The following is a 27,784-nucleotide window of genomic DNA, read 5'->3' on the forward strand; positions in this document are numbered from 1 at the left end:
ACAATTTATTCCGTGTCAACATCATTAACGAACACTTTTTAATGAAGACATTTTCATCGCCCAATGCTAAATATACAAGGTATAGTCGAGGCTCGGGGATCGAATACCAGCCAGTCTAAGCTCATCCCAGTTAAAACCACAGTTTCGTGACAGACGGCTATAGTTTTTTTTTTTGGACAGAAGCGACAGCGGGTCGTGGCAGCCGGGATTCGAAGAATCTAAATGCGAATCGAAAATAATCACACGAAAACTGAAAATCGTATCGACAAATTGCGATGAACCGTTCTACATAGATTTCAATAAAGAAACAGACGACGATCCTTTGATATCGGGGAAGATTATTAGAAATATAAATGAACAAATTCTCAAACGCCGATAATTCGATATTACGATGAAAGCCTCTAGTTGTTCGTTTGTTTGTTTTTACGCCGAGAAAATCCCGATTTTAATAACGATAAAAACGCGCCGAGTTTATTTTTTTCCTTCGATCGTTCGCGATGATATTTGATGAATCGGCGTTAAATCGTCCGATAAATGCGGAACGATCAGATTTCAAACGCTTTATCCGAACTTGATTACGGTAACTATCGACGATTAGTAATCGAAATAACGTATTATTATAGATAGTAAAACTCTCACGCGCATGTGCCGCGGCGTTTCGATTTTTAATTGATTAACGAACGACGCTAATTGGTAATCAATTCGCGGGTCATCGGCGGTTTTCGCAATCGGTAATCGCTAGCATTTCCTGCAGCGCGTTGAATTTCAAGTGGCAAAACATACGAATCTATTAATCGAAATTGATTTATGTTCGATGTAACACTCGCGGTTACTTTTTGTCGATAAAATCCAACTTCGAAATCTGATTTGAGGATATCCTTTTTTTTCTTGACACATTTTTCACTTTTCGGCCTCGTTTCAACGACCAGCATCAACTGAAACCCTGAGGCTTGGTTTTAAAATCATTTCTTTTCGCCAGGTCCGGTCCCAGTTTAAAAGACTGTTTTTTTTTTACTTCAAACCTCGTGCCTAATTTTAGGACCAGCCTCTCTTTAACCCCTCCGATTTCATAAGAACAGTTGCGGCTTTCACCCCAGGCCCGTACAGAAGTTTTATCTTATGAAAAATAACATATAATATATATACAAAAATATGTTACGCAATAATGAAGTCCTAATTATCAGTAGCGAATAATAGCAGCAACAAATACAATATCACATAGCCGTGTATATATATATATATATATATATATATATATATATATATATATATATATATATATATATATATATAATGTATATACATGCGACATATTTGTTTAGACGAAGTTAGAAAAAAAAAATCCGGGCTTAAAGCGCACGTTACATGTTACACGGTTTCGTATTAATTATTTAAAAATCGCAGACATATCGCTCACGGTTATTCGAAATATATTCATCAAACGTATTAACGCTCTCTATCTCTCTCTGCAAACCGAATTCTTATAACACGATATCGTTAATGACACGAGAAAAGTTCGGCGTTCGCCCGGTGGTGAAAACGACGCGCCAGACAATTTCATCTCGAATAACTGTGAAAATCTTGCGTTTTCCTTTTTTTTCCCATTCGCGTAAACATTCGTTCGAAAATAAAAATAGAAAAAAAATAACGCAGACTATTTAGGCGTGACTTCGATATTTTTTTCTGAAATGTAAATTTTCGATATCGCGAGAAACGAAGCCGTTTGATGCTTAACGATTCGGTAAAGTCGAATTTTTTTTCTCGAAATGCGAATCATCTGAAAATTTTATATAGAAAAAAACTGCTCGATTGCCTCCCATTATTACAAGCCCCGGACTCAGATTATTGCTCCCCCCAGACTCAGATTATTGCGCGCCCCGGACTCAGATTATTGTGCGCCCCGGACTCAGATTATTGCATGCCCCGGACTCAGATTATCATGAGCCCCAGACTCAGATTATTGCGTGCCTAGGACTCAGATTATCATGAGCCCCAGACTCAGATTATTATGTGCCCCTGGACTCGGAAGATTGCGTGCCCCGAACTCCGCTTGCCACAGAACCTATTTATTGCCTATGATTGTCGCGTGCCACCCTCCCCGACTTAAAACATTTTTCTACAGAAATAAATGACATAACCATCTGACTGCCCCGGAATTCGTCGATCGACACCCAGTCTACTGCGTATTAAAAAAAAAAATTCATTCATTTACAACATTAGATCTATCATGTGCTCTAAACGTCAAATCCAACAGCGATACATAAAACACAGTTTTTCAAGAGTCCTCACTCATTCATATACGTAAAGTACTTCTGCGCTGTTTTCGAGAGTTCAAACCAAACAAAGTTCTCCGTCATTGTGTCACCCGGCCGTGACGTTTAAAACAAAAGCATTTGAATTTTATGAGCATCCGTTTCGAAAAAATTCGCTTTTAAAGTTTCGAATTTCATCGTCGAATTCGCGCACAGCGTAAACAAGTGAACTGAGCCGGAGTTTGAGTCGCACGACTCCGCGCCGGAATCGGAGTCGTTAGAACGCGAGGCTTCGAGAGTCATTGACTGACAGGTATTTCATCTCAAATTTTCCCTGCAGTACGAGAAATTGTTGACGTCCTTAACAGTGAACTGAACTTTTACATGAGAAAAATGTTTAAATTCTGAAATGAGTAGAGCCGCATTGAAAAATCCCTGTAAGAACCTATCGAACCTATAGAGGCCTTCCCAAACCCTTCCCCTAGAACCTATTGATAGAGGCTGTAGTCTCAGAACCTTCTCAACCCTTGCCCTAGAACCGATTGATAGAGGCTGTACTTTCAGAACCTCCTTAACCCCTCCCTAGAACCTATCCATAGAGGCTGTGCTTTCAGAACCTCCACAGCCCTTCCCCTAGAACCTATCTATAGTGGCTGTAGTCCCAATGCTTCCGCATCCCTACCCCTTAGAACCTATCAATAGAGGCTGTGGTTAAGCATGGCAAAAACAAAGGGAGTGGGAAATCTCGATGAATAGTCTGTAAAACTTCCTTCGCGTTCCTCACCTGACTAAATACATGTTACCCGGAGGGGAATACTGCAAAGGGTCAAATTCACGATGGCTACGGACAGCGGTAAAAGGAAGCTAGGGAATTCGTCGTAACAATAGTCGTTTGTTCGACGTTTTAAGCAAACTTCCTCAGTGTGCGCGCATGGCGTGTGCGCGAAGAAAGACGAGTAATTCTCTATTAAGACGCGCGGATATTTCGAGGTATCAAAGGTCTTCGTAATGTCCGACGATAATACCGGGAGGTCTCTAAACGCTCGCATTGTGACGAGATGATTCGGCTGGCGCTCGCCGATCGCATAAACGACTCTACCGATTGTTAATTGTTAATTAAGATTTCTAATGGAACGCGTCACCGTACTTCTCGCCGAACAAAGACTTCGCGTCCGGATTAACCGTGAAATATTCGCTTTGACATTTCCGTCTTGTCTCTTCCCTGAATGGACGACCGACGTTTCAATCTAAACAAATTTAATATGACGCATGCGCGAGGGCCTCGTGCACTTTTAACGATGAAAATATCTATGACAATGAAAAAAAAACCAAATTTAACCCTTACATCACCGGCAATCATCAAACTAACTTCAAATTAAATCAACAATCAGTGCAAATGGATGCAGGTAATTGACAATAAACTAAAAATATAAAAATGATACCAATCATTTCAATTATAGATTCTGACTGCATAATGAGCAGTTTAGGGGAAATACATGAGACTTTTCAAGTTGTTTTTTTGCACAGTGCGTTCAAGGCTCGAATAGAATCATTCCTGAATTGAGTTCTAATCTGTCAGTAGTAGTAAATAAGTCTATCGGCTATTTACGCCGATTTTGAGTAAAATCCGTTTTCGCGATGTTGACCTTGAGAATTATTGAACCCGACGAAGAAGAAGACACCAGTTGCGACGGCGAACACACGTGGAATGCGCGGGATATTGAATTCTAATAACCGTATTTACGAAGCCGAACCCCCTACTTAAGGAAACCACTGGTAGTATCCGAAATCTATTAGCTCGTGTGTTCATATTGATAAACTATACCAGACATTAGTAATCGATACCAATAAAGAGAGGCAGAACCTCTGTTAAACAAGCCGGATAAAAATGAATCTGTGAACAAACAGCGATTACCCATAACTCGCCTTCAGTCTCGCCGGCCCGCCTGCCCGGTCGGTCGTTAATTTGATTAGAGAAATGAAAGAAACGTTTAAGACTCCGGATCGACTACGAAACTAGTTTAACCGTTAAACTGCCGCCATTTAAGTGTTATTATCGTAGCATTGTGACAAGACATGCTTTGAAACCTGTATAGGACTGCTAGGCATCTAGGAGTAACCTCGGGCGAGTGAGTTCAATTCAACAGGGCCGTCAACCTCTGAAAGGCATTTTTTTCCAGTAAAATTTCACTGAGATATGAAAATGTTCAAATTAATCAGTAATCAAGGGGGTAAGATCCTCAGTAATACCTTTCATATTTCTGTTCAAATTAATCAGTAATCAAGGGGTAAGATCCTCAGTAACATCTTTCATATTTCTGTTCAAATTAATCATTTATCAAGGGGGTAAGATCCTCAGTAACATCTTTCATATTTCAGTTCAAATTAATCATTTATCAAGGGGGTAAGATCCTCAGTAACATCTTTCATATTTCTGTTCAAATTAATCAGTAATCAAGGGGTAAGATCTTCAGTAACACCTTTCATATTTCTGTTCAAATCAATCATTTATCAAGGGGGTAAGATCCTCAGTAATACCTTTCATATTTCTGTTCAAATTAATCAGTAATCAAGGGGGTAAGATCCACGGTAACACCTTTCATATTTCTGTTCAAATTAATCATTTATCAAGGAGGTAAGACCCTCAGTAACATCTTTCATATTTCTGTTCAAATTAATCAGTAATCAAGGAGGTAAGACCCTCAGTAACACCTTTCATATTTCTCTATGCATCAAACAAATCAAATCGGTATTTCTCGCTATAAAATAGTAACAAATACTCAGGAACAGTCGACTGAGCTCTGATTCAATGAGAAACATTGGAGGGTGCTTGGAGCAATAATGTAGAGACATCGGGAGTGAACATCAGTATCAGAACTCTCTATAAGGGGTAGCTTTACCTTAAAATAACGAACTTAAAATGATAAAATCAGATGAATAACTTTAACCTCATGATTGTAACAAGTGAGTGCTGTACGATGTATTGAAACAAAATGATTACACAATAGACTAGGTGGGGAACGTGACGGTAACGCGCGTGTCCGCCGGCGTTCCAAGGGTTGCCTCGGATCTAGGGTCCAAAATACGAGCGATAATTTTAGAAACGTTTCGTTCAACGTCACGGCGAATTCTGCGCGACTTCTGCGTGACGTCAGCGAGAAAACAAAAATAACTCGGTAAACATGAATAAACGTAAGAGGACTGACGTAATGAAAAAACAATCGGTCAAACCCCCCACCTTTTCCAGGATTCACTACCGATCATTCTTCAGAGAAAACAAATATTTCAAATTCCAATTTCTCAATTTCAATTTCAATAGATCTATTATATGCACTGATTATACAGTCAAACACCGTTAAGTTAGATATCAATCACCAGATAAGTCGCCACATAACTTAAAAAGTCGTATCCCTATTTTCGAGCACCATTTGGTATGTCCAATTCAATTTACCACGCGTATAAGTCATCATCGGATAAGTCATGGACATCATTCTGCTATGACTTATATCAAATTTTGTTAACGATTTCATCAGTTCTGGCCGCAATTTCTACTGAATTTTCGGGGAGAAAAAAATGTGTGCGTTTTTGCACCACTCTCGTACTGGTCGAAAATTCATCGTCGCCCAAAAATATCTCGCTCGCGTATTTTCGCGAAGAGCGTATTCATCATTATTAAAATTATTATCATCATTATCATTATCATTATTATTATTACATCCTTATTTTCGAATGCCAATTCAATTTACCAAGCGTCACTAATCATTGGCTAAGTCATCGACATCCTAACGATCCTTGCTATGACTTCTGTAAGTTCAGATTTGTATCGGATTTCATAAATATTTTATCAGTTCTGGCTTCAATTTCTACCGGATTCGTCAAAATTCTTATGGAGAAAAAATGTGCGCATTTTTCCACTATTCGAAAATTTTTTAATGCGCAAAAATATCTCGCTGCCGTATTTTCGCGAAGAGCATATTCATCATTATCATTATTATTACTATTATCATTATGATTACTATTATCATTATGATAATATCGTAATTATCATGATCTATAAAACGGTCCAATTAATTTCCGCCGACGTGCGAAAGAAAGGCCGTCAGCCGGCCGGCGGACGGTAGGCCCCCTAATTACGCCGAGTCGAGGGAAGAGACGTTTTAAACTAGCGTGGCAATTAATTGCAATGCCAGTCGAAGTCGTCGAATGATGGTGAATCGGTGATCTCTAACCATCACCGGCGCTACCGTATAATTACTATAATCAGCCGACATTACCAGATGACATGTGGTTATGAAGGAATGCACCTCTCAGGAGCGCGAGACGATAAATGGACGAGTTCTACTTATTAATCCTATAATACGTAATTTGCCCGTGTATTCCGCATAAAGTCCGTATTCCGTAAGTCTTCGCCCGGAATGTTCAATTTTTTCGATCGAATCGTCTCTAATTATGCGAACTAATTAATACCTACCTGGAACGATATTTCGCTAAAATTCGGTCAAATGCGTGCGAACAGGGATAAGTTTGATCGAGGGGGCCGAATTTATCGCGGTCGTCTTCGGGTGAAAAAAAAGAGTTTTCACGCCGCGTTTCCACGTAACAAGCTGAATAAAACATCTAGATACAAACGAACGAACGAACGGACGAACGAACGGGAATGAAAAATATAGATTCGAAAAACGAAGCGATGATATTTTAAAAAATTTAACGCTATTTAAAGAAAAAATGTTCTTTTTATTAAAACGTATAAAAATGAGTGAGAGAGAAAAGAAGAGAGCGAGCGAGCGAGAGAGAAAAGAGATGTTAAAAAACGACGAAATATTTTTCGAAAAAATTGACGCCATATTATTAAACAGCTTTCGCATATAATGATTCGCAATCGTACATTATTAAATATATATATATATATATATTCATAAAATGCTGCTTCGCAAAAAACAACGAAATAAACGAAAAAACCGCGAAACGTACGACAACACGGAAAAAAAAACGAAAAATATTTTTGAAAGAACGAAAAAATCTAATCGAAAAATCGGAAGAAAAAAGACTGACTGACGAAACAATATAATGTGCGCGCCACGATCGACCAACCCCTTAACAGAGGACACGTAACCCCATCTATATTCAACAAACAGAAACGATGATGTACTATACTATATATGTATATAAAATATATATATATATATACCGACCTTTTTTTATATATATATATTCGCGGAACAAAAGTTATCAGTAAAATTATTATCATATATATATATATTTGAATATATATTATATAACGAATAAAGATTTGATCTCGTTTTTTCTTATGTGGATACCGGCGGATGGCGAGGTGACAGGTGGTCGTCATTTTTTTTTAAAATTTCGTTCCAATAAGAATCGAGGGACAGAATCGATAACCGATTCCTGCGATTCACAGACGACGCACCTATCAACCCGTCGATCGGCCGATATCGTCAATTGTTTTGTAAGTGTACCTTCATATTTCGTCCGTTGTTGATAAGGAAATAATTGTATTTTCTTTTCTATTTTTTTCGGCTAGAGATAACGGGCCTATTTATATTACTGTATACGATTTTTACGACCAAAGGAAAAAAAAATTCGAAAAAATTTTGAAAGTTTTTTCGGAACAGTAGAATATAAGCGTACTTTTCGTTATAAATCCTGATTAAAATTTTGACCCCCAAATTATCCAAATCATATATACATATATGTATATGTATACTTATATATATTTTCGTGAGTCTTTTCAGCATACTTTCTTCTGTTTCAGAGACAGGGGGACATACTTTCTAGAAAAAAAAGCGGTTCCCGACGAATTAGCGATAATTTCACGTAGATAATTTATCAAAAATACGACAAGCGGGCTTCGTATCGGGGTCCTGTACGCCTGTTCAAGGGGGGTGTCTTCGAATGCCAGCACCATGCATACAATAACATGGAGAAAAGATTGTATATAAAACCAAATAATTCGATGATGAATTGAAAACTGAGAGAGCGAGAAACGTATGCAATGATTGTATTTAGAGAGGAGAAATACTCACGTCACCGGTGCCTTTCCTTTTTAATGTGTGTGCGAGAGTTTCAAAAAATATAAAGAGAAGGACCTAAGCATATGATGAGCACACCTTCGGGAAAAATTATATTATTATAGTTATTATATATATATATATATATATATATATAATAACGTCAAAAAATATATAATAATATATATATATATATATAATAAAATGATGATATCGACCTGCTTTGAAACGACGTACATATTCGAATATATATATATATATACGAACATCTGTCTATTTTGACTGGCGATATATTTCTCTAATACAAAACCAGGTACACATAAAATATTTGAATTTCATGTTAATGCATAATTGAGACAATTAGCAGTCTGGTTGAATATCATCACGATAAACCCACTAATATCAATTCACAAAATTGTTATCGTTTTTTTTTTTTCTTTCTTACGTTTCCGGCAGAATCCTTCGACCCATCTTACGAGTTTATCGAGAAAAACAACAACGATATCATTTGTCCAGATCGATATATCGTGGGTTACTACTCATAACGATTTTCATATACTACATCTTCATATTAGGATATATCGATAATTTATGTTTATCGAAATAGACAGAGTATATATAATCGAAATATGTACATAATCTCATCACTTTATTCATATTAATTACCATCATCAGATCATACACGAATATAGATTAACGAACACGTTTTCTCGTTTAAGTATCTGCGTTTGATAACTTTTGCCCACGAATGATATAATAAAAAAGGACGAAAAATCAAAGAACGAAAAGGTAGTAATAATAATCGTGATATATATAATATCTATATATGTATATTGTATAACAGGTCAAAAATGTACTACACAACTTTGCAAAGTATTCAAAGGACAACATCGAAATCGGTTGCTGTCTCTTCCGACCGGCCGGACTCGACGGGTCGCGGCCGCCGCTGCAAGCGTAACCGAGCGCGATTAGCGTAAAAACTGCCCGAGGCGCCGCTATCCATCACCCGCACGTTCGGCAGTCGATCTGAAATCTTGAGAAAGTTACCAAAAAAAAGAGAAAAAGAGAATTCTCGAAGGAAGTTCGCTGCGGTCGGTCGGTCGTATATCGGGATATCTGAAAGCAAAGATAGCACACACACATCGCATATTTCTACTACGGCGATAACGTATTCCACCCACCCCCGAGAAACATCGATTTATTCTTCCCTTATTAATTAATATCTCCTTTAATTAACGAGCAGCGCGGCGTTTCTATTAAAATATACGTCGACTTCAAAACTGAGATTTTCAACGATGCAAATTTCGACTCTCATCTCGGACTGGAGTCGGACGCAAATTAAAACATTCGACGTAAAAAGCGGACGAGCCGCGGACCGTCGTCGTCGGTGAAAAAGCTAAAGAACGTACTCGAGGACTTCGACGCGCGGATGCGCAACATCTACAAGGACGTATATACGTACTTCATTATTTTCGAGTGTAAATTTGATGCATAAATATAACAGCTCCGACAACGGAGCGATGAACGCCATGAGAGAGAGAGAGAGCAACTCGTCTTTTGAGTCCTCGGTAAACAGAAGCGCTCGGCGACTACGGGTACGAAGAGGAATTTCGGCCGTCGACGACGACGTAACGTTTTTAATCAACCGTCATGACTAGCCCGTCGATGGAGCTAATTACCGAAAGAAACAGCGCGACGACGACGACGAGATAAACTGTTTGACGAAGTGGTGCTCGAACGGACACGAAATTAAGACGAAATACGCGTTTAATATTCGACATATACTACTGCTACTACTACTACTCGACAACTTGAATAAATTCCGAAACATTTTGACACGTGGCGATGACGATGATGATGACACTGATGAACGTACTTAGAATATCAACTCAGTTACGAAAATATCGACTCAGTTTCGAGAATCTAGTCGTAACTCGTAAATCGCAGTTCATTCTCATTCTCAGCTCATCACCTGTTTCAGTATAAAGCGAAAGGACACCTCCCTCTCCCCTGCCCCTCTCTCCCTCTTTCTCTTTCCTCTGCCCCCCTCAATCCCTTCCCCCTCTTTCTCTTTCCTCTGCCCCCTCTCTTTCCTTTCTCCCTCTTTCTCTTTCCTCTGCCCCCTCTCTCTCCACTCTCCCTCATACTCTTTTTCTCCCTGTCTCCCTCTCCCCTCTCTCTCTCTCTTCTCTCCTTTCCCTCTCCCCTCTCTCTCTCTTCTCTCCTTTATCTCTCCCTCTCCCCCTCTCTCTCTCTTCTCTCTTGGTCTCATTGTACCGCTATAATAAACGAATCCATTAAACGTGTGAATACTAACTATTCTTAATAAACAATCGAGACTATTGAATAACTGTGCGCTCGCTCTCGCTCGGCGCTGCTATTCTCAATTTTAATAGGCGCTTTGTCCAATTCTTCTTGTCAATGTTGCTTTCATTTGTAATTCAATCTAAGAAGCAGCGGCGGTACCCAGCGTGCCGTGTGTTGTGTGTATGTGTGCGCGCCGCCAGCTATTTTCACGCCCAGTCCAACAACCAAACAAACATCATCGGTAAACATCGGTGTCTGTTCAAACTCTTCACTTTCAAAACGTCTACGACTCCATTCATTTCTTGTCCACTATACGAAGATGTAACATATGTGTCTCGTAACGAAGGCCACGAGATGACCAAGCGACTATTGTCAAACTATTGTCCGACGCCCGATAATGGAAAGGGTTTAAATAAATGCCAGCTGTGACTGCGGTTTAAGTACGGGGAAACAGGTGAAGACTATGCCATCGTATGATTCGATATGAACATTTTTGTGACATCGCGTAGGACATTTTCGGCCACCAAGTGTACCGGATACTAGATATACTTCTACTATTCCTGGTACTAGCTTGCTAGGTTACAGGGCCTACATAGTTAGCTATGAACAGGCTGAGGGTCCCCACCTCCCTGATATCATATACTAACAATAACCTAAGAATTGAATGGTAACCTAAGAATTAAACATAACATTGTAAATTTAAACCTAGACTCTTCGCATTCAGCCTTTATCAATCCTAACATGCCAATTTTCTTTAATATCGCCAAACTTATATATCGTGGACTTGCAAATATCACTTAAAGAATATTGTATCATACCGAATATGCTAATATCATATTTCTATCATTCTATTCTAATCTCATATTAGCACTTGGCACGGATTGTAGGAAAAATGCCACTGCAAAAAATATCACAGGTCAAAATGAAACCAGGAACAAACGTCACCAATGATCAATAATGAGGTTTTTAATCGTTGCTTTTCAGTTGTGGTTTCATGAATAAACTTATTGATATCATTATAATAATAATAATAATTATTATTATCATTATTATCAGATACACGATTCTAGAACGCCTAATGCAAGAGTTGACCAAGAACGAAGACAATTTTTCCTTCCTTGTGCGATCGAGGAACCGGTAGCGATTACGTAACAATTCTCAAACAATTGCCGAGAGTCGCTTCTCAGAAATAACGACAGGATCGAAAACATCATGAATTTTTCAAGCGTGCGCGCGTGTTCTTCGATTCAAAGTGTAGCCATCTGCGCGAACGAACGCGAAATTATTATTATTACTATTATTAATACAAAAGGACGGACGAAATGAGGACGAAATTGAGTCCCGCGGTAACAATAGGTCGAACATCGGGTCCATTCCCACACACAGACAGGGAGAGTGAGAAAGAGAGAGGGGAGAGAGAGAGAGAAGAGTATAACTGGCGCAACGGCGCAGTTGTTATGATTGGGTAAATATCGCCGCCAACGTGTCAATCTATAGAACAATCGTTCTGAATCTAAAATGGCCAATTTGCAATTTGTACACATGAATCAACATCGCGCGAAACGAAGTCAAACAAAACCGCGACCAGGGACGCCGCGTTATAGCCTATTAAATATACATGATCGTAGAACACCTCACGCTGTCTAACGTAGGCGTTGACCAACTTCTATTTTTTGAAGCTTTATCAAACCATGAAATTGTTTCCGCTGATTGAAGGTGTCTACATCATTAGTAAATTGCCTGTTCGCGATTGTTTCGTTAATTTTTCGCGTCGGCTGCCAATTTCTACCAATTTCTACGAACTGTGACGTAAGATGATTTTGTAAATAGGCATGAAGTCAATCGTTTCATATTTTGAAAGCTGTTCGTTTCAAAAGCAATCCGTCTCTCCTTTCATCACCGGTTTTCAAATGGGAGATTTTGTAGAATTTTTATTTGTGGCAAATTTTTAGACCATAGGTTTAACGCCTTGAATACTTCCGTATCCACGTTCTACGAGTGGATAAATATCAAATTTGGTAACTTTCATTAAAGTTAGTTTTCTCTTTCCTTGTTATTATTCCATGTACAAATTTCATACATCATCTTTTTTATGTACAAAAATTTCGTATCATCCGCAATTTACGATTTCATGATGAATTAACATTGAATTGAATTGAATTACGATCGAAACGCCGGATTTGAAGGCGAGTTTTTCCATAGGCCGGCCGATCGGAGTGATATCGCAGGTGAATGATTCATTCCGCTATTCAACAATCAACAATAGCGCGTTGCATATACGCATAGAAAATACGTTTTCAGAGAGACCTGTTCGAAAACTGTGCCACCTCCGCCGCCGTCGTCATCACCGTCGACGATGATGAGAGCGGATGAATTTCAAATGCGGGCACAAATCAGCAGCGAGCTCCTCTCATAAAACACTCTCACTGTCTCCTCGCACACTCTCACTCTCACATTCTCCTTCTCTTCCTCTAGTTCTCTCCTCTCTTCCCTCTCTCTCTCTATCATACAAGCGTAACACATATGCATCGAAGTCGGGTATCGTCGAGTGGTGCTTGTTACCATTTTTCATTCACTCCGGTTCAAATCGTCCGCATCCGTACGCGAAAACAATGAATCGAATCGAATAATGAAAATGAACACGTACATATATATATATATATATATATATATACACACACACACACATATAAAGAGAGCGGAAATTTTTTCGAACCCGCGTACATTGCGACCCGGGTTCGACGAGCTAGGTGTAGGCCCGGTTCCACAGTTATGAGTTAGAGTTAACTCTCAGTTAATGTTAGTTCATTTTCGATGAGTCAAATCTGAACTCCGAACTGTGGAACTGGACCCAGTAGTATAACTGAGTTATGTAGTTAAAGAGATATAAATCGCAACGACCGATTTCCACCGCGACATATGTTGATGGCGTCGGCCGCCGCCATCGTCAGTATCGTTGGAAAGAGTCATCATCATCATTTTAATTGGTCGTTGGTGGTCGCGTCCGAGTGCCATATTTTCAAGTGCAATCATCCCATTTTGTGGGAGACAGCAGCCCGGGCTCATACGTATGTAGACATACAAGTGCACGCGCAGATGTTACGAAATTAACGCGACTTATTACGATAAGGAGGATACCGCGCTCGCCGGAAAAATATCAGCATTTAGGAAATTGAGAAATTGAAAAAAATCGACAGTTCACTTATCCGTGAATTCTCAATCTTTATCTCCGCACAAAATACTGAATATCTAATATTATGCTTGATGAGAATTTAATGTAAAATACCTACTTTACTCTATTAGCTCGACTATGACAGCTCGAACAGGACATTCTTAATCTCCGTACAAAATACTGAATATCTAATAAGATAAAATCCCACTATTTACAGATTAAAAGAATTTAAAAACCAGAATTTATTTATTCAATCAAAAATATATAAAAGACACGACGTTTCAATCTCACCCTAGAGATCATCGTCAGGTGTGAGAAATAGACTAAAAAACAGGGGTATATATATACAGAGGAGGACAGGTTAATTGAGTAAATTGGTGAGTGAGTAAATAATTAGTGTTTGGCAAGGCATGAAGTAATATACTTAGAAAGAAGGGAATTTTTTTTTAATTCTTTTAATCTGAGATTTCTTATTATCCGTTCACCACGTTTGAGTGTGGTCATCGTTCTATACTGAATATCTAAATATTATGCTTCATGAGAATGTGGAATACCTATCTTAAATATTGGCAAGACAAATATGCGATACGTTAAAACCGAAAATTCATAAAGACTATGAATTTTTGATCGAACGCGTGGAAAACGACTCTTACTGACTCGGTTAGCAGCACGGATGAGGGGTAACCACTCGAGGAGGTGCTACATCTCCCGCGTATCAATTTACGGCAGAATTTTTTTCAGAATTTTAAATCAACAGCATGTATGCTCGCTCGTACGGGGGTGGGGTAAAGGTGTAATGGCGCCGGAGACAACAGCGTCGTCGTTAACGGGCGTCTAAATAATTAAATTTCCACGAGGAACGAAATAAACAAAACCCGCGCGACGAGGACTCGACGGACGAACTCTTGATCCAGGCGTCGAAAACGCTCGAAATACCGTTCAACGATCGTTGAGTTTAGAACCGACGTCGCGTGAAGTATCGACTCGAAGTCGAGTTTGAGTTTCATCTAAAAAAAAAATTGGTCCCTATCAATAAATGAACAGGTAGCCTGACTGTATGACCGGCTATTTACATGATTTCACACTGCCGCTGGTAAGAACAAAACTTGAGAGTAATTTGTGATCAAAAACCGTTGTTTATTTGAAAATGAACTAGAAATTATTCTGATTTCGAAAGTGTTTTGAGATTTTTTTTTTAGCTCAGGGCTCCTCACTTCAGCACTAACACAGCTTTAAAGCTTGCTTGTTGTCCCTTTCCATATTGTAAATCAACTGTTTTACATATTTAGTTGATTATTTAAAAAAAATTTGTGGAGAAAATAAATAATCATATCATATCAATCATGATTTCTAATTTAAACAAAATTTAAGTAACTTCGGATGAGATGGAAAAAAACAGTCGGGGGTCAAACGAAGAATGGACATCAATGAAGACGTGGAATGTGAAGATCGTGGAATGTGAAGGTCGGAGGGACTGAAGATCGGTCGTGTTATGATATACAGTCAGTCGTAACTACAACATTTTTCCATTCGCATTTCATCGTCGTTCTGCCGACGACGCATTAGGCTCAGACCGAAAACTACAAGTTAATCCCCGCGTTCGCGAATACGACCCGACGACCGACCGACGCTACACACAACCCTCGTCGTACCCTCGTTCCTCGCGCCTCTAATCTCCATCATATCAACGTCGGACGATAAAACGTTCCCTCGCGAACAATTACTTGCGGCGTTTCATGGTTTTTTCTATCTTCTTTACGTATATCTGTTATGCGTATAGGACAAGCTGGACTAGTTCTACTGGTCAGCGCACTCGCCTTCTACGTACAAGACCCGGGTACAAGACCCGGGTACGATCCCCGTTCGATCCCCGGTGAATGGGCGTAATTTCACTGTCACTTCTCTTAATCGTTACACATCCGCACTCGATCGATCGAGTCAACATGTAAAAAATAAAGTCATAAAAATAAGTCGTTCATCGCTTCATCAGCATTTCCGCGGCGAGATTTCCGAATTCATTACATAAAAGGTCGACCTCCAGATCCGAGAGACCCGTTACCTCGAACGGCCTCCGATTCGACTCGTACCGGGTTCGACGGCGATCAAAATGAGTTCGCTCGTGATTAGAAACCGTAATCGGAGCCCGAGATCATCGTCGATATATCATCATTCGACTACGCTCATAGAAGTTTGATCGTTTTTCTATCGGCTGTTATCCGAGGCCCATTAACTCGCGCTACCGAGTTAGGGCCCGACTCCGCAATCACTCTCTCTCTCTCACTCTCTCTCTCTCTCGTTCTGTGCGTTCGAAACGGTTCATTAATATCGCACCCAAAGACATCAGCCGTCATAGTCGCAATCGGTATAAAGGACTTTCTGTCGAGACTAACATAGGGGTCATTCATTTATTACGTACGCATTAAGGGAGGGGGTAGGGCTCAGTGCAATTGCTTACTGTAATGCTTAATGTATAAGAAAAAATGGCCGATTTTGCGTACAGAGGGGGAGGGTTGAAAAATTCAAAATTTTATGCATACGTAATAAATGAATGATCCCATAGCGCGCGCCGCGTTCGTACCTCAGCAGGGCTAGGTATACATTTTTCAGAGGTTGAGAACGAGAGAGAAGGGATGAATGCATGGTCGTGCGGGGAGGTCAAAGAAAGGCAATGAGGAAAGTAGAGTGTAGGGTATACAGAGGAAACTGAGAGCGAGTGGAAAAGTGGGGAGATGGAGGAGAAAGGATGAAGGGAGTGAGGGGGAGAGGGGAGGTAGGGAGAGAGCTAGGACAGCGCGACTGTCATTCTTTCGCATAATTATCAAGTAAATGAATATGGACATAATCGGGTTTCACACATAATCTCTCTCTCTCTCTCTCTCTCTCTCTCTCTCTGTGTGCGGCACACGATGAGGATGAGGACAAGGTGAGACGAGGTGAGGCGAGGCACGCCGTCGCTGATAATAATAAACCCCTCGTCGACGATTCCACAATTCCACGACGACGACGGAAACGCAGAAGAAAAAAAACACGTCGCATCCGTAATTGGACATTTAATAGCGATCTACCGCTGCGTTAAAACGATTAATTGTCGCCGTGGAAACAACGCCTATAACAATGCCGGGCCCCGTGTGTGTGCGCGCGCCCGCGTACAATCGGTAGAGACGTATGTAAAGACGATGGCTCCGCGCGGCACCGGTGGGTGTCTTTATTTGATCGCCATATTTCGCGATCAACGTCGTCATAAATTAATGACGTGTTTTTTTTTTGCGACGACAAAATTTTCTGGATATCGTTTTGTTTTCGAGTTAATCGGGAAACGTCGATTCATATAAAATCAACGCGACAGACACGTTTGTGATTTCATGTGAAAGCGAAATATTTTACGAGCTCCTAAACAAACGACAATATAAAATACTTAAAACTTGCCGATCTTAGAAAACTGGGGACTGAGGTTACGTTTTCTTAATTCATCTTCATAATCTCGGGGTAGGGTGTCAAGATATGAATTACTGCATAGTCTGGTGTACACTCAATTGACTTTGAATTAAGCCCCGGGTTAAAGTTAACAAAAGGGGTTCGGTAAAGTTGCAAAGTATGGCTTAGATTTACGACCAGTGTAAGCTCATTTTGGTTCCATAGACAATCTAACAACTTAAGACTAGAGTAAGCTTATTTTAGTTCTAACCGATCTAACAACTTAAGACCAGTGTAAGCTCATTTTGGTTCTATAACCAATCTAACAACCTAAGACCAATCTAAGACCATCTTAGTTCTGTCGGCAATCTAACAACTCAAGACCAGCGTTAAGATTAAGAACCCCTTTTAGACTTTAAAGAGAAACTGCGCAATTGAGAAGTTAGATTCGGAACCCGATAACCCGTCAGCATCAGTGAGCATTCTATAAGTTTCAGCCTTTGTCGTTCTTCGGGGTCGGGCATCGGCGCATTATACCCGTAAGAATAAACGAACTTATATATTACCGGACTAGTATATGACAAGGTATTAGATCATATTACCGACACGCGTCGATAATACGGTTCAATACGGCTCGATAAAATCATTAGAAATCTATTATCCTCGTGCTACCATCAAACACCGAGCTGGTCGCGCCGTTCGATAATTCTATTAACACCATCATCATCACAGATATACAACATTAATGGTCGAATGGCCACGGATGACGACGACGCCGCCGCGCGAAATACCTACGCACACGCCTCGGCGAGGGCGGCCACTGTAAAGATTTGTTTTTATTCGAATAAAAAAAGAATATACTCAGCTGGAGAATCGTATCGACCGAATTGAATACACATTCTTTTTCATAACTCGGCTTCAGAGGAAATTCTCCGGTGCATTCGTTAGAAATAACCCGAAGCGAGGCGGTTACAATACTATCAATTCAATGAGATGATAATAGTAGAGTCTTTAGTTGACGTTGAAGTGAAACCCAAGAACGAACTCATTGTTTCCGAATAACTTCTGTCTTTCAAGCAAGCAGGGGCTACAGTTGGTCGAAAGTTGGTTAAAAGTAACCGGCGGATAAATACATTATAGTAACGATGAACTTTTAATCGTCACTATGTCAACTATCCACTGGTTAACTCTAACCAACTTATGAGTAACTGCAGCCTCTGTTCCGCAGTTCTGGGGCCAGTTGCTCAAACGTTTAAAGATAATCATCGAATAAATACTATAGTAACTATGAACTTTTAATTATATATATTGTCACTATGTCAACTATCCACTGGTAAACTCGAACTAACTTTATTCAGAGCAACTGTAGCCCCACAAGTATTTCACCTTAAACATTAGAAACGACAGTTCATCGTTCTTATGACCGACGGTTTCAATTTTAATTCTACGATAATCTAAAATATCAGGCGTTGTTCTTTGCGCGTGTATTTCACGTATTCCCATCGGTTTCTTCTACGCGCGTTCAAATCTCCCGAATAAAAAGCATTTACTACACAAGCGGCAAGCGAACTGACAACACCTACAAGAGCTAACCAACACCCGTGAGAGGGTATGAACCTTTCGTAAAACGATACAAATATCTTTTTCAAAATTCGTAGAGAAAAACTTCTGCTACGGTTTCGAGTTATTCGAGTTGTTCACGCGCCGGTAACGAGAAATCTGCTGAGCTGGCAATTTACGCGCGTGTTGGCTACACACAACCAGACAGTGGCGTCATCTGGTGGTCGAACGAGGAACTTCCACTCGGTGTTTAATAAGCAATTTGTTTAGATTCGAAAACATAGCGCGAGATTATCGACTAATCGGTGCTTCTAATCCGGGAGAGATGGAAAAAATTTCTGTCGTTTCAATTTCAATCGAGGTTGTTGTCCACCACGGACCTTTTTCTAAACATAATATATACTACTGTATAATTCACCCCTTGAGTCGAATACAATACCATTAAAAAACTGAAGATTTTTTTTTGCGATGAGAATCAATGGCCTGAGTGTTGTTACTACAGTGGAACCTCGTAACAACGAACTTCAGGAGACTGGAAAATCTGTTCGTTATAACTGATACAGCGGAACCTCGTTACAACGATTTTCAGGAGACCTGAAAATGTGTTTGTTATAACTGATGCAGCGGAACCTCGTTACAACGAACTTCAGGAGACCTGAAAATGTGTTCGTTATAACTGATACAGCGGAACCTCGTTACAACGAACTTCAGGAGATCAGAAAAACTATTCATTATAACCAGCAATGGTTTGTTTGTTATCAAATCCAATATTAGATGATCCGAATTTTGAAGTTGTCGTCAAATCCGATTTAAATCGTTTTATATCCCAATCATTCGTTACATCCGAGGTTCCACTGTATACAAGCGCTCTTCCAAACACTGTTGAATACTTTCTGATTCGGAAAACTCGAAACAGTTCTTATTCAATGTAGAGCAGTTTTTTTTCTCCGATTAATCCTACTTCTTCTCTATCTTTTTTTCTAAGGTAAAGTTTTCGTCGCGAAGGGTGAAAAATAACGTGTTTTGTATGAAAGACTTGTGCGCGTTTTGCTTGTGAAGTTATATTGTTATTATTAATATATACGGAATAGAATAATAATCATGTTGGATCCTACCTGCACCAGAAAGCCGCATTGACGTATACTGTTCACCACTACAAGGGTACCTACCTATAAATATACGAAAAATAAATACAACGATTAGATGAAGAGTATTTCAGCATTCAAGGGTGAAATTTAAAAAAAAAGAAAGGTTAATTCTTTACTAGCCAATATTTTTGGTCCCACTGATGTTTTACGCATTAATAACCCTTCACAATGCATTCTCATAGATATGCTGCATTTTGTGCAACCGCATGGTAAATTTTTCATATCTTTTTCACACAACTTTCATCGCCGTCGATTAAAACGGGGTATTTCTGAAAAATATCAAAATGGGCCGGGCCAAGAACTGGGTCGTTGGAACTGCTCAGGTGAATATCCCCTCCCTGACACGGCATCGCATGCGAACACGCGACGAACTGAGTTTTATAACTTCTTCAGCGCGCGGCGAAATTGAAATATGAAAATCATGACAATAGAACTTTACAATGGATTGTTTTTCAAGTTTTTTTTTCATTGTTTGGTACCGCGATGATACGACTGCGCGATACGGTGAGTTACGTTTAGGGCTGCAGGAAGTAACAATCTCGTTTTCGAAGCGTCAGTCGTTTTTTAGACGCGGTAGACCCTCGCGTTTATTTCCGTCTAGAATGCCGCGAACGGCTGCTGGAGAGTGCTCTCATTCGGCGACAGCGTTCTCTCTCAAACAGTTACCCTCATTACACACACACACATATATATATATATATATATATATATATATATGTATATATATATATATATATCCGCGTTAAGAAAATTCGAGAGAAAAAAATACTCATCATCCACCACCGACATGCCCTGATTGGAGGAGATCCATCGTTACAACTGCGGAATAAGCATCCACATCTTCCACCATGACTATTACCGGTAAACAATGCATTGGAAATAATGGTCAATACAAAGTTTCTCGTGAATGAAGCCTGCCAGTGTTACCCATTGACATACACATCGCGGCCTTAGAAAAATTCATGAAAACCTTTCCGAGTAAGTAAAAGGCTAAATGCACTTTTAGTGAGTGACTACACAACTCGTTGACATGTGTGACAATTCGATTCAAGCGGTCAGATGATTGCCCCTTTCTGTAAGGGGATCGTCCGAACAGCTGATGTTACGTGTGAACTGATTACATTTAACCTATTGATTCAACGGATTGAACTCGGAAAATCGAAACAAAATACGGATTGCGGATTGAACGTCATTTTAGAATTGAATTTCAATCGCATCCGATTCAGTTATGACTCTTATTATGTTATATATTCAGCCTGTACAATCAGTGGGGTAAAACCTTTGATCACCTGGTAATCAAGGGGGTAAGACCCTCGGTAACATCTTTCATATTTCTGTTAAAATTAATCAGTAATCAAGGGGTGGTAAGACCCTCAGTAACATCTTTCCTATTTCTATGCAAGTTAATCAGTAATCAAGGGGGGTAAGACCCTCAGTAACATCTTTCATATTTCTGTTCAAATTAACCAGTAATCAAAGGGGTAAGACCCTCAGTAATACCTTTCATATTTCTATAAGACCCTTAGTAACATCATTCATATTTCAGCAAAAATTGAACAAATGAAATCAGTATCCGAGGGGATCAGCGGGGCCAAAATAGTAACAAAAACACAAAAATCAGGAACAGCATGAGGGTGCTCCGGGCGGCTAGTATAAGGCTAGGCGACCCCTGCGTTCGTATATAATCACGCATTAGTTGAATAATCGATCGACATGGTGTGATCCGCGTTAATCGTATAAATTAGCTATAATAGTAATTAACGATATTAATCAAATACTTATAAATCTCGACGATTATATCGACGAATCAATAATGAGTTCAGAATGAGGGAACTGTAAACGTTCGAAAAGACAGAAAAAGCAAATCGGATAGCAAATAGTTGACCGAGGCTGTTGATAATGTAGTTACAATTGACAATTGAAAACGGACTGATTTAATTCAAACCATACAACGGCGTTCGGTTGAAAGCTGAATCGCGTGTGAATCATTGAGACGTAGCAAGAGAACGATTGCCAATAACACGAGCACATACAGTATCAGCAGCAAAAACCAACCAGCGCAGGACAGCGCGGAGAGAGAGAGAGAGACAGATCAATCAGAATGATCGTTGATTGAACAACCAACTAGAATGACCTCTTTCAATCAACAAATTGACCTCAACCAATAACATAATTTAACCCTTTCCAAGACAACGGCAGCGACGACGACGACGAACGACGCCACAAAATGTAGCCATCCCACTGACTGTCAAGTGAAGAGATTGAGCGCGACCGCAACATCGAAAGAAGAGAAAACTAGCGAGTCGATTTAAATGTCACCGAACTACAAAATCGATGTAAAAAGAACAGGAAATTCCTAACGTCTTCGTTGTTGTCATTTTCGGCCATGTTTGATTCGTATCCCGGACGCACGTACGGGGCGAGAGGGACGTTATCGTCGACTAAATTGAAACAAGCAAAGGTAAACAATTTCGTGCGCGCGTGTGTGAATGTGACGGGCAGAAGAGAAGTGACGCTGATGATGAACCGAGCCAGAGGCTGTATTCGCTGTGTTCGCTGTATTCGCTGTGCGCGTGTTTGCTCAGTGTGACGAGGGGTTAGAATGTCATGTACTTCAACTTCTCATCTCGAAAATGCAGACCGAAGGGGAGAGGGAGAGAGAGGGGCAAAGAGAAGAGAGAGCGAGAGAGATGGGTGAAGGCGAAGGGGAAGAGGGAGTGAGAAGGGAGAGAGCGGTCGAGGTAGGGAGATAATTGGGAAGGAAAGGGTGAAGAGATCGGTAGATGAGCTTGAGAAGAAAAATGGTAGATTAAAGATGGAATGATGGAATGGGAAAGGACAGGGCAGAAGGAAAAGGTAAGAGAGGGCTTGAAAGGAAAGGGACAGCGACTGAGGGATAGAGGGACTGAGGATGTGTCCATAACTCTTAACCCCTAAAGGGACCCTTTTTCCCCTAGAATCATTCAGAAACCAGAAAGGAGAGGCTAAGAGAGGGCTTGAAGGGAAAGAGACAGCCACCGAGAGATAGAAGGACCCGGGATGTGTCTAGAAGCGCACTTAACCCCTGAAGGGACTGCCGAACGGAAATTTTTTCCCCTGGAAACATTCAGAAACCACTCACTCACTCGGCACCGTCGCGTTCTTCTTCACAAAATTGCCAATTTCGACATCGGGTTTAATTTCGTCATCCGATAAGTAGTGGATATAATTGCAGAAACCGAGAGTCGAACGGAACCGACGACGACGGCGACCGGCGATGATTCGACTCTCACCGCCGCCGCTGGCTATATCGGTATTGTATTTGTACAACCCTCCGCGCAGGTTACAGATGCTTGGCCCTTCCTTCGTATATGCCTCGCAGATATCTCGCGCCGCTGTCATCGTCGCAGCTCGGCGCGGCGCGGTCCAACGCCGGAACGAGGCCTGAACTTTCCTTCGTCGATCGGAACAAATCAAATACACGCTGAAAACTCGTAATTAACGCCGCGGCAATTCTTACCGTTTAAAGCCCGCGAGATATAATTTCATCATCGTCGATCCCCACGATTTCAACAAATATATCATTAAAAATTCAACGCGTTTCAAATAATTCGAAAAAAAGAACATATTTCAGCCGACAGCGGTGTAAGTCGTATTACAACGCTGGCCAAATATACATGTAAAATATACTCAATTTGAAAAGCCGATTGCTGACTAGAGAGATAGAGAGAGAGAGAGAGAGAGAGAGAGAGATAGATGAAAAAGGTTATTAATTTCTTTCAAGGAATAGTTTTCTAATCAGCTCTGGAATTAGAAGCTTAAAATCCTCAAAATTCAGCGCCAGATTTTAAGTGAAAGATAACGCGTTAGAATGTTGGCATGTTTGATTGATTAAACCGGAGCAGATTGTTTCAGGTATGTGTCACGCAGATTGGTGGGTACAGCGACGTACAACACGCGCCCGCTTAAACATATCAAATTCATTTTTCCACTTCGACAAAGAACGTATTAACTATTACATACAGATTTCCCTAGATTAGAGAGCATAACATGCGGCACGCAAAGGGTTAATTCGAATGAGAAATAGCTAAGATAAAAAGTTGAAAGTTTAACCTGAAGGTTAATGTTAAAGAAAAAGCATTCGGGCTTTCTGCAAATGATCTAAAAATGCAAGCATTTTCGATGTAATCTTAGCCATGTTATTTCCATTTTGTCATATGTTTTTGTAAAGAGGGAAAACACCGAACCCGTTTGTTCGCCAGTTCAGGCTGGACGGAAGATTTTTTCTAACCCCAAACCGGGGATAAAATTTCTAAATTCTGTATGTCCGAATAGATTCCATCTTCTATATTTTGTACCCAGGGCCCGGTTCCACAGTTGCGAGTAATAGTTAAAATCAGTTCATTTCCAATGAGTAAACTCCGAGCTACAATCTTAACTTGCAACTGCGGAACTGGATCCAGATTTTTGAATATTTCATTCCTGGTAGGTCTAGCGATTGGGATTAATGAAATGAATTAGATATTCTTGTTGAAACGGATTATTGTTGAAGAGCAATTTCAATGTATTGGTCAGTTGTATTCATCTCGAGCTCGCGATGAGATGACGAAGAATGCCTGCAGTGAACCGATCTCCGAGGAATGTCAACAATCGGGTCGCGGAAGTGTCGGTCATTTCCTGTTCTCGAGCGCGGATCGCGATCGAGCTCGAGCTCGCGCGTCGTCGGCGTCTCGTTCCGAGGACGAGTTCGTCGCCGTCTTAATCTCCCGCCGAATCGAGCGACGACGACGGAAATTTGAACGCCACCGACGACAACGGTAATTAACGGACGGACCGCGAGCGTTAGAGGTGAAACGTCGCGCGCCGGTCTCTTCACGCGCGTTTCGTACGCTTATATCTGACAAAACCAGATCCTCTTCAACTAGAATCTCGACCGCGTCGTAACGTCGTACGTCGTACGTCCGCGATTCAACTAATTAACGTTCAAACGAACGTCGAAGAAATCGAATCGCGACGACGACGCCTAATCGGTTCGTTTCGAACTTTAATAGTCTTAAATTTAGTGGCAATTTCCGAACGCGTCGAAAAGAACGAGAGCGCGAACGAACACCGTCGGATAATTCTTTAATTTGAACAGATGCCGGAGATTGATGGTTAGAAATCGATGTGGACTCGGCTTAGGTTCGAATTGTCAAGCGATCCGACTTTTCTAGTAAATCCGCAGGTCGGCGCCCATTTCAACATCTTCGCTTCATCGTATAGTTTATAAGAACGAAGAGGTGGCATACTTTCTCATCGGTTTAATTGGCCTTCGAGTTATTGTTTCGTTATCGTGTAAAAGACCGTCGAAAAGAATGCTCAAGCGAAACGACATTGATCTAAATGGTAACATCCGCATTTTACCATAGCGAAAGACCATTGAAATCAATGTTGAAGCAGAAGAACATTGATTTTAAAAGATCATCGAATGGTAATATCTTCGTTTTACCATAAAAATGTTAAGGCGATATCAATGGTAATACCTCCATTAAAGACCTACTATACTAAACGACGCGGTTTACATATTTTCACACAAACGTATGAAAATAGATATCAAAACTGAACTGAACGAAGTCACCCAGTATAGCAGGATAATATATACCAGTCAAAAGCTTACATGACGAATATATTACGCAGTTTTACCCATAACTACATATAACAAAGATAAGCAGTTGAGCATTAGAGTAGACATTGTTGACCGAGCCCTAATGAGCGTGATTAATACGGACTTTCCAATTAACGAGAAGCTCTCTATCTGCAGAGGACGTATTGTTTACCGAGACAGACAGAGAGAGAGAGAAAGCGTGCGAGAGGCAAAGAGGGTAGAGAGGGTACCCCCTTATTGTCCCTCGATGTTCGTTTATATATCAAACACTAATCAGTATCGTCATTAGTTTGTATCACGACTAACACGATGACCTCATCTTAATTATTATCTAACGACCTACTGTTAATTACCGACGACTGAGTGTAGAAACTCTGAACGAATACGCCGCCGCAGACAGCCACGAGCAAAAAATTCGTTCACCTTGTGAAGGTGAAACCAGAGGCACCAGCAACCAGACTGTTGTATAGTCGATACCGGTGTCGGATCATTTCGGTTCTGTAATCGATTTCACGAGACTAGGTCTTAACCCATTTGCTTCCATAGCAAGACCGATCTATCAACTTAAGACTAAGCTAACCAATTTCGGTTCTATAGCCAATCTAATAATTTAAGACTAGGTCTAAACTCATTTCGGTTCCCTAAGACAAATCTACTAACTTAAAACAAAGGTCAGCCATATTGGTTCTATAGCAAGACCGCTCTCAGTCCATTTTGGTTCCAAAGCTAAACCAGTCTATGCCTGTTTTCTTAAACTAATCTGATAACTAAGGCCGTACTTTGAGTCACGACAGAGCAACTAGACCTGCAGGGTTATTCATATCCTTTGTGGCATCATTTGCAAATATATATATATATATATACATATATATATATATATATATATATATATATATATATATATATATATATATATATATATATATATATATATATATATATATATATATGGCATTCGTGCATGGTAAAGTTCGGGTCTAATGAAGTGCTATCACATGCAGCCATAATGAGAACATTACCGAAGTAATAACCACTCATTGATGATCAAGATAAGCATTCAGAAAAACCATTCATATAAGCCCAGTCGCGAGGTCGAGGCGCTCTGAATGCCCGGATATCTTTAGACGTTCGTTTTCGTAATGTTTCAGGTTCCCGATCTAGCCTCGTTGCGTCTCTCATAAGAGATCTGGGATACAGTACGCCGTCGCCGCCATTTAGATTTCGAAATCCACACACGCAGCGAGATTCGGGTAGGGAAAGGGGGGTAGAAAAGAGGGGGATGGGGAGGAAAGAGTGGAAGAGAGGGAGTAAGAGGGAGCGAGTTGGAAATACGATCTGACTCATTGCACAACGCCGAGTTTATCTACAATAACATTGAAGTGATGTTAACGTCAAAATCCGTGACAAAACACTTTCTCATTTTCCTCTCATTCACAACTTTACTAAATACGCTGAATATGTACACAGCGTGTACACACACACACACACACATACACATACATAAATACGCTGTAGACAATTTTCAACCCGAAGTAGACCTACTCCTTACCGAGGGATAACTTTTTAACGAGATTCTTTTTCGCTACTTAAAAACGGGTTAAGGTTAAAGCCTTCAAGCGAACTGAGATATGTCGACGGACACGCCACGGAAATTTGGGGGCAAAATTAATGTTGAGATTTAAGAACAGTCTGTGCCCATCATGGTACTAGGCCCAATCTAGCTCATCCTGCTCTAGAGCTGGTTCTAGAGCTGAATTAGCCCATCCACGTTCTAGAGCTACTCTAGCCCATCCTGGTACTAGAGCTAATCTAGCCAATACTGGTTAGAGAGCCAAGCTAGCTCATCCTGGTCTAGAGTTAATTAATGAAGCCTGGTTCTAGAGCTAATCCAGCCCATCATTGTTGTAGAGCTAATCTAGCCCATCCTGATATTAGAACTAATCTAGCCCATCGTGGTTCTAGAGCTAATCTAGCCCATCATTGTTGTAGAGCTAATGTAGCCCATCCTGATATTAGAACTAATCTAGCCCATCGTGGTTCTAGAGCTTATCTAGCCCATCATGGTTCTAGAGCTAATCTAGCCAATACTGGTTGGAGAGCCAAGCTAGCTCATCCTGGTCTAGAGTTAATTAATGAAGCCTGGTTCTAGAGCTAATCTAGCCCATCATTGTTGTAGAGCTAATCTAGCCCATCCTGATATTAGAACTAATCTAGCCCATCGTGGTTCTAGAGCTAATCTAGCCCATCATGGTTCTAGAGCTAATCTAACACTTTAAGAT

The 27,784-nt window shown here is 40.4% G+C and overlaps 1 protein-coding gene across 1 annotated transcript in view; it reads right to left on the minus strand.

Moving 5' to 3' along the window:
- Positions 1 to 27,784, minus strand: part of LOC141912925 (one cut domain family member 2-like) — a 114,163-nt gene that overhangs the window by 25,001 nt on the left and 61,378 nt on the right. The window contains exon 3 of the mRNA XM_074804355.1: positions 19,850 to 19,903. Within this exon, the coding sequence (XP_074660456.1) occupies positions 19,850 to 19,903 (54 nt within the window). The remainder of the gene's footprint in view (positions 1 to 19,849; positions 19,904 to 27,784) is intronic.

The sequence above is a fragment of the Tubulanus polymorphus genome, chromosome 11 (genome assembly GCF_964204645.1).
Source record: "Tubulanus polymorphus chromosome 11, tnTubPoly1.2, whole genome shotgun sequence".
Lineage (NCBI taxonomy): Eukaryota > Metazoa > Nemertea > Palaeonemertea > Tubulaniformes > Tubulanidae > Tubulanus > Tubulanus polymorphus.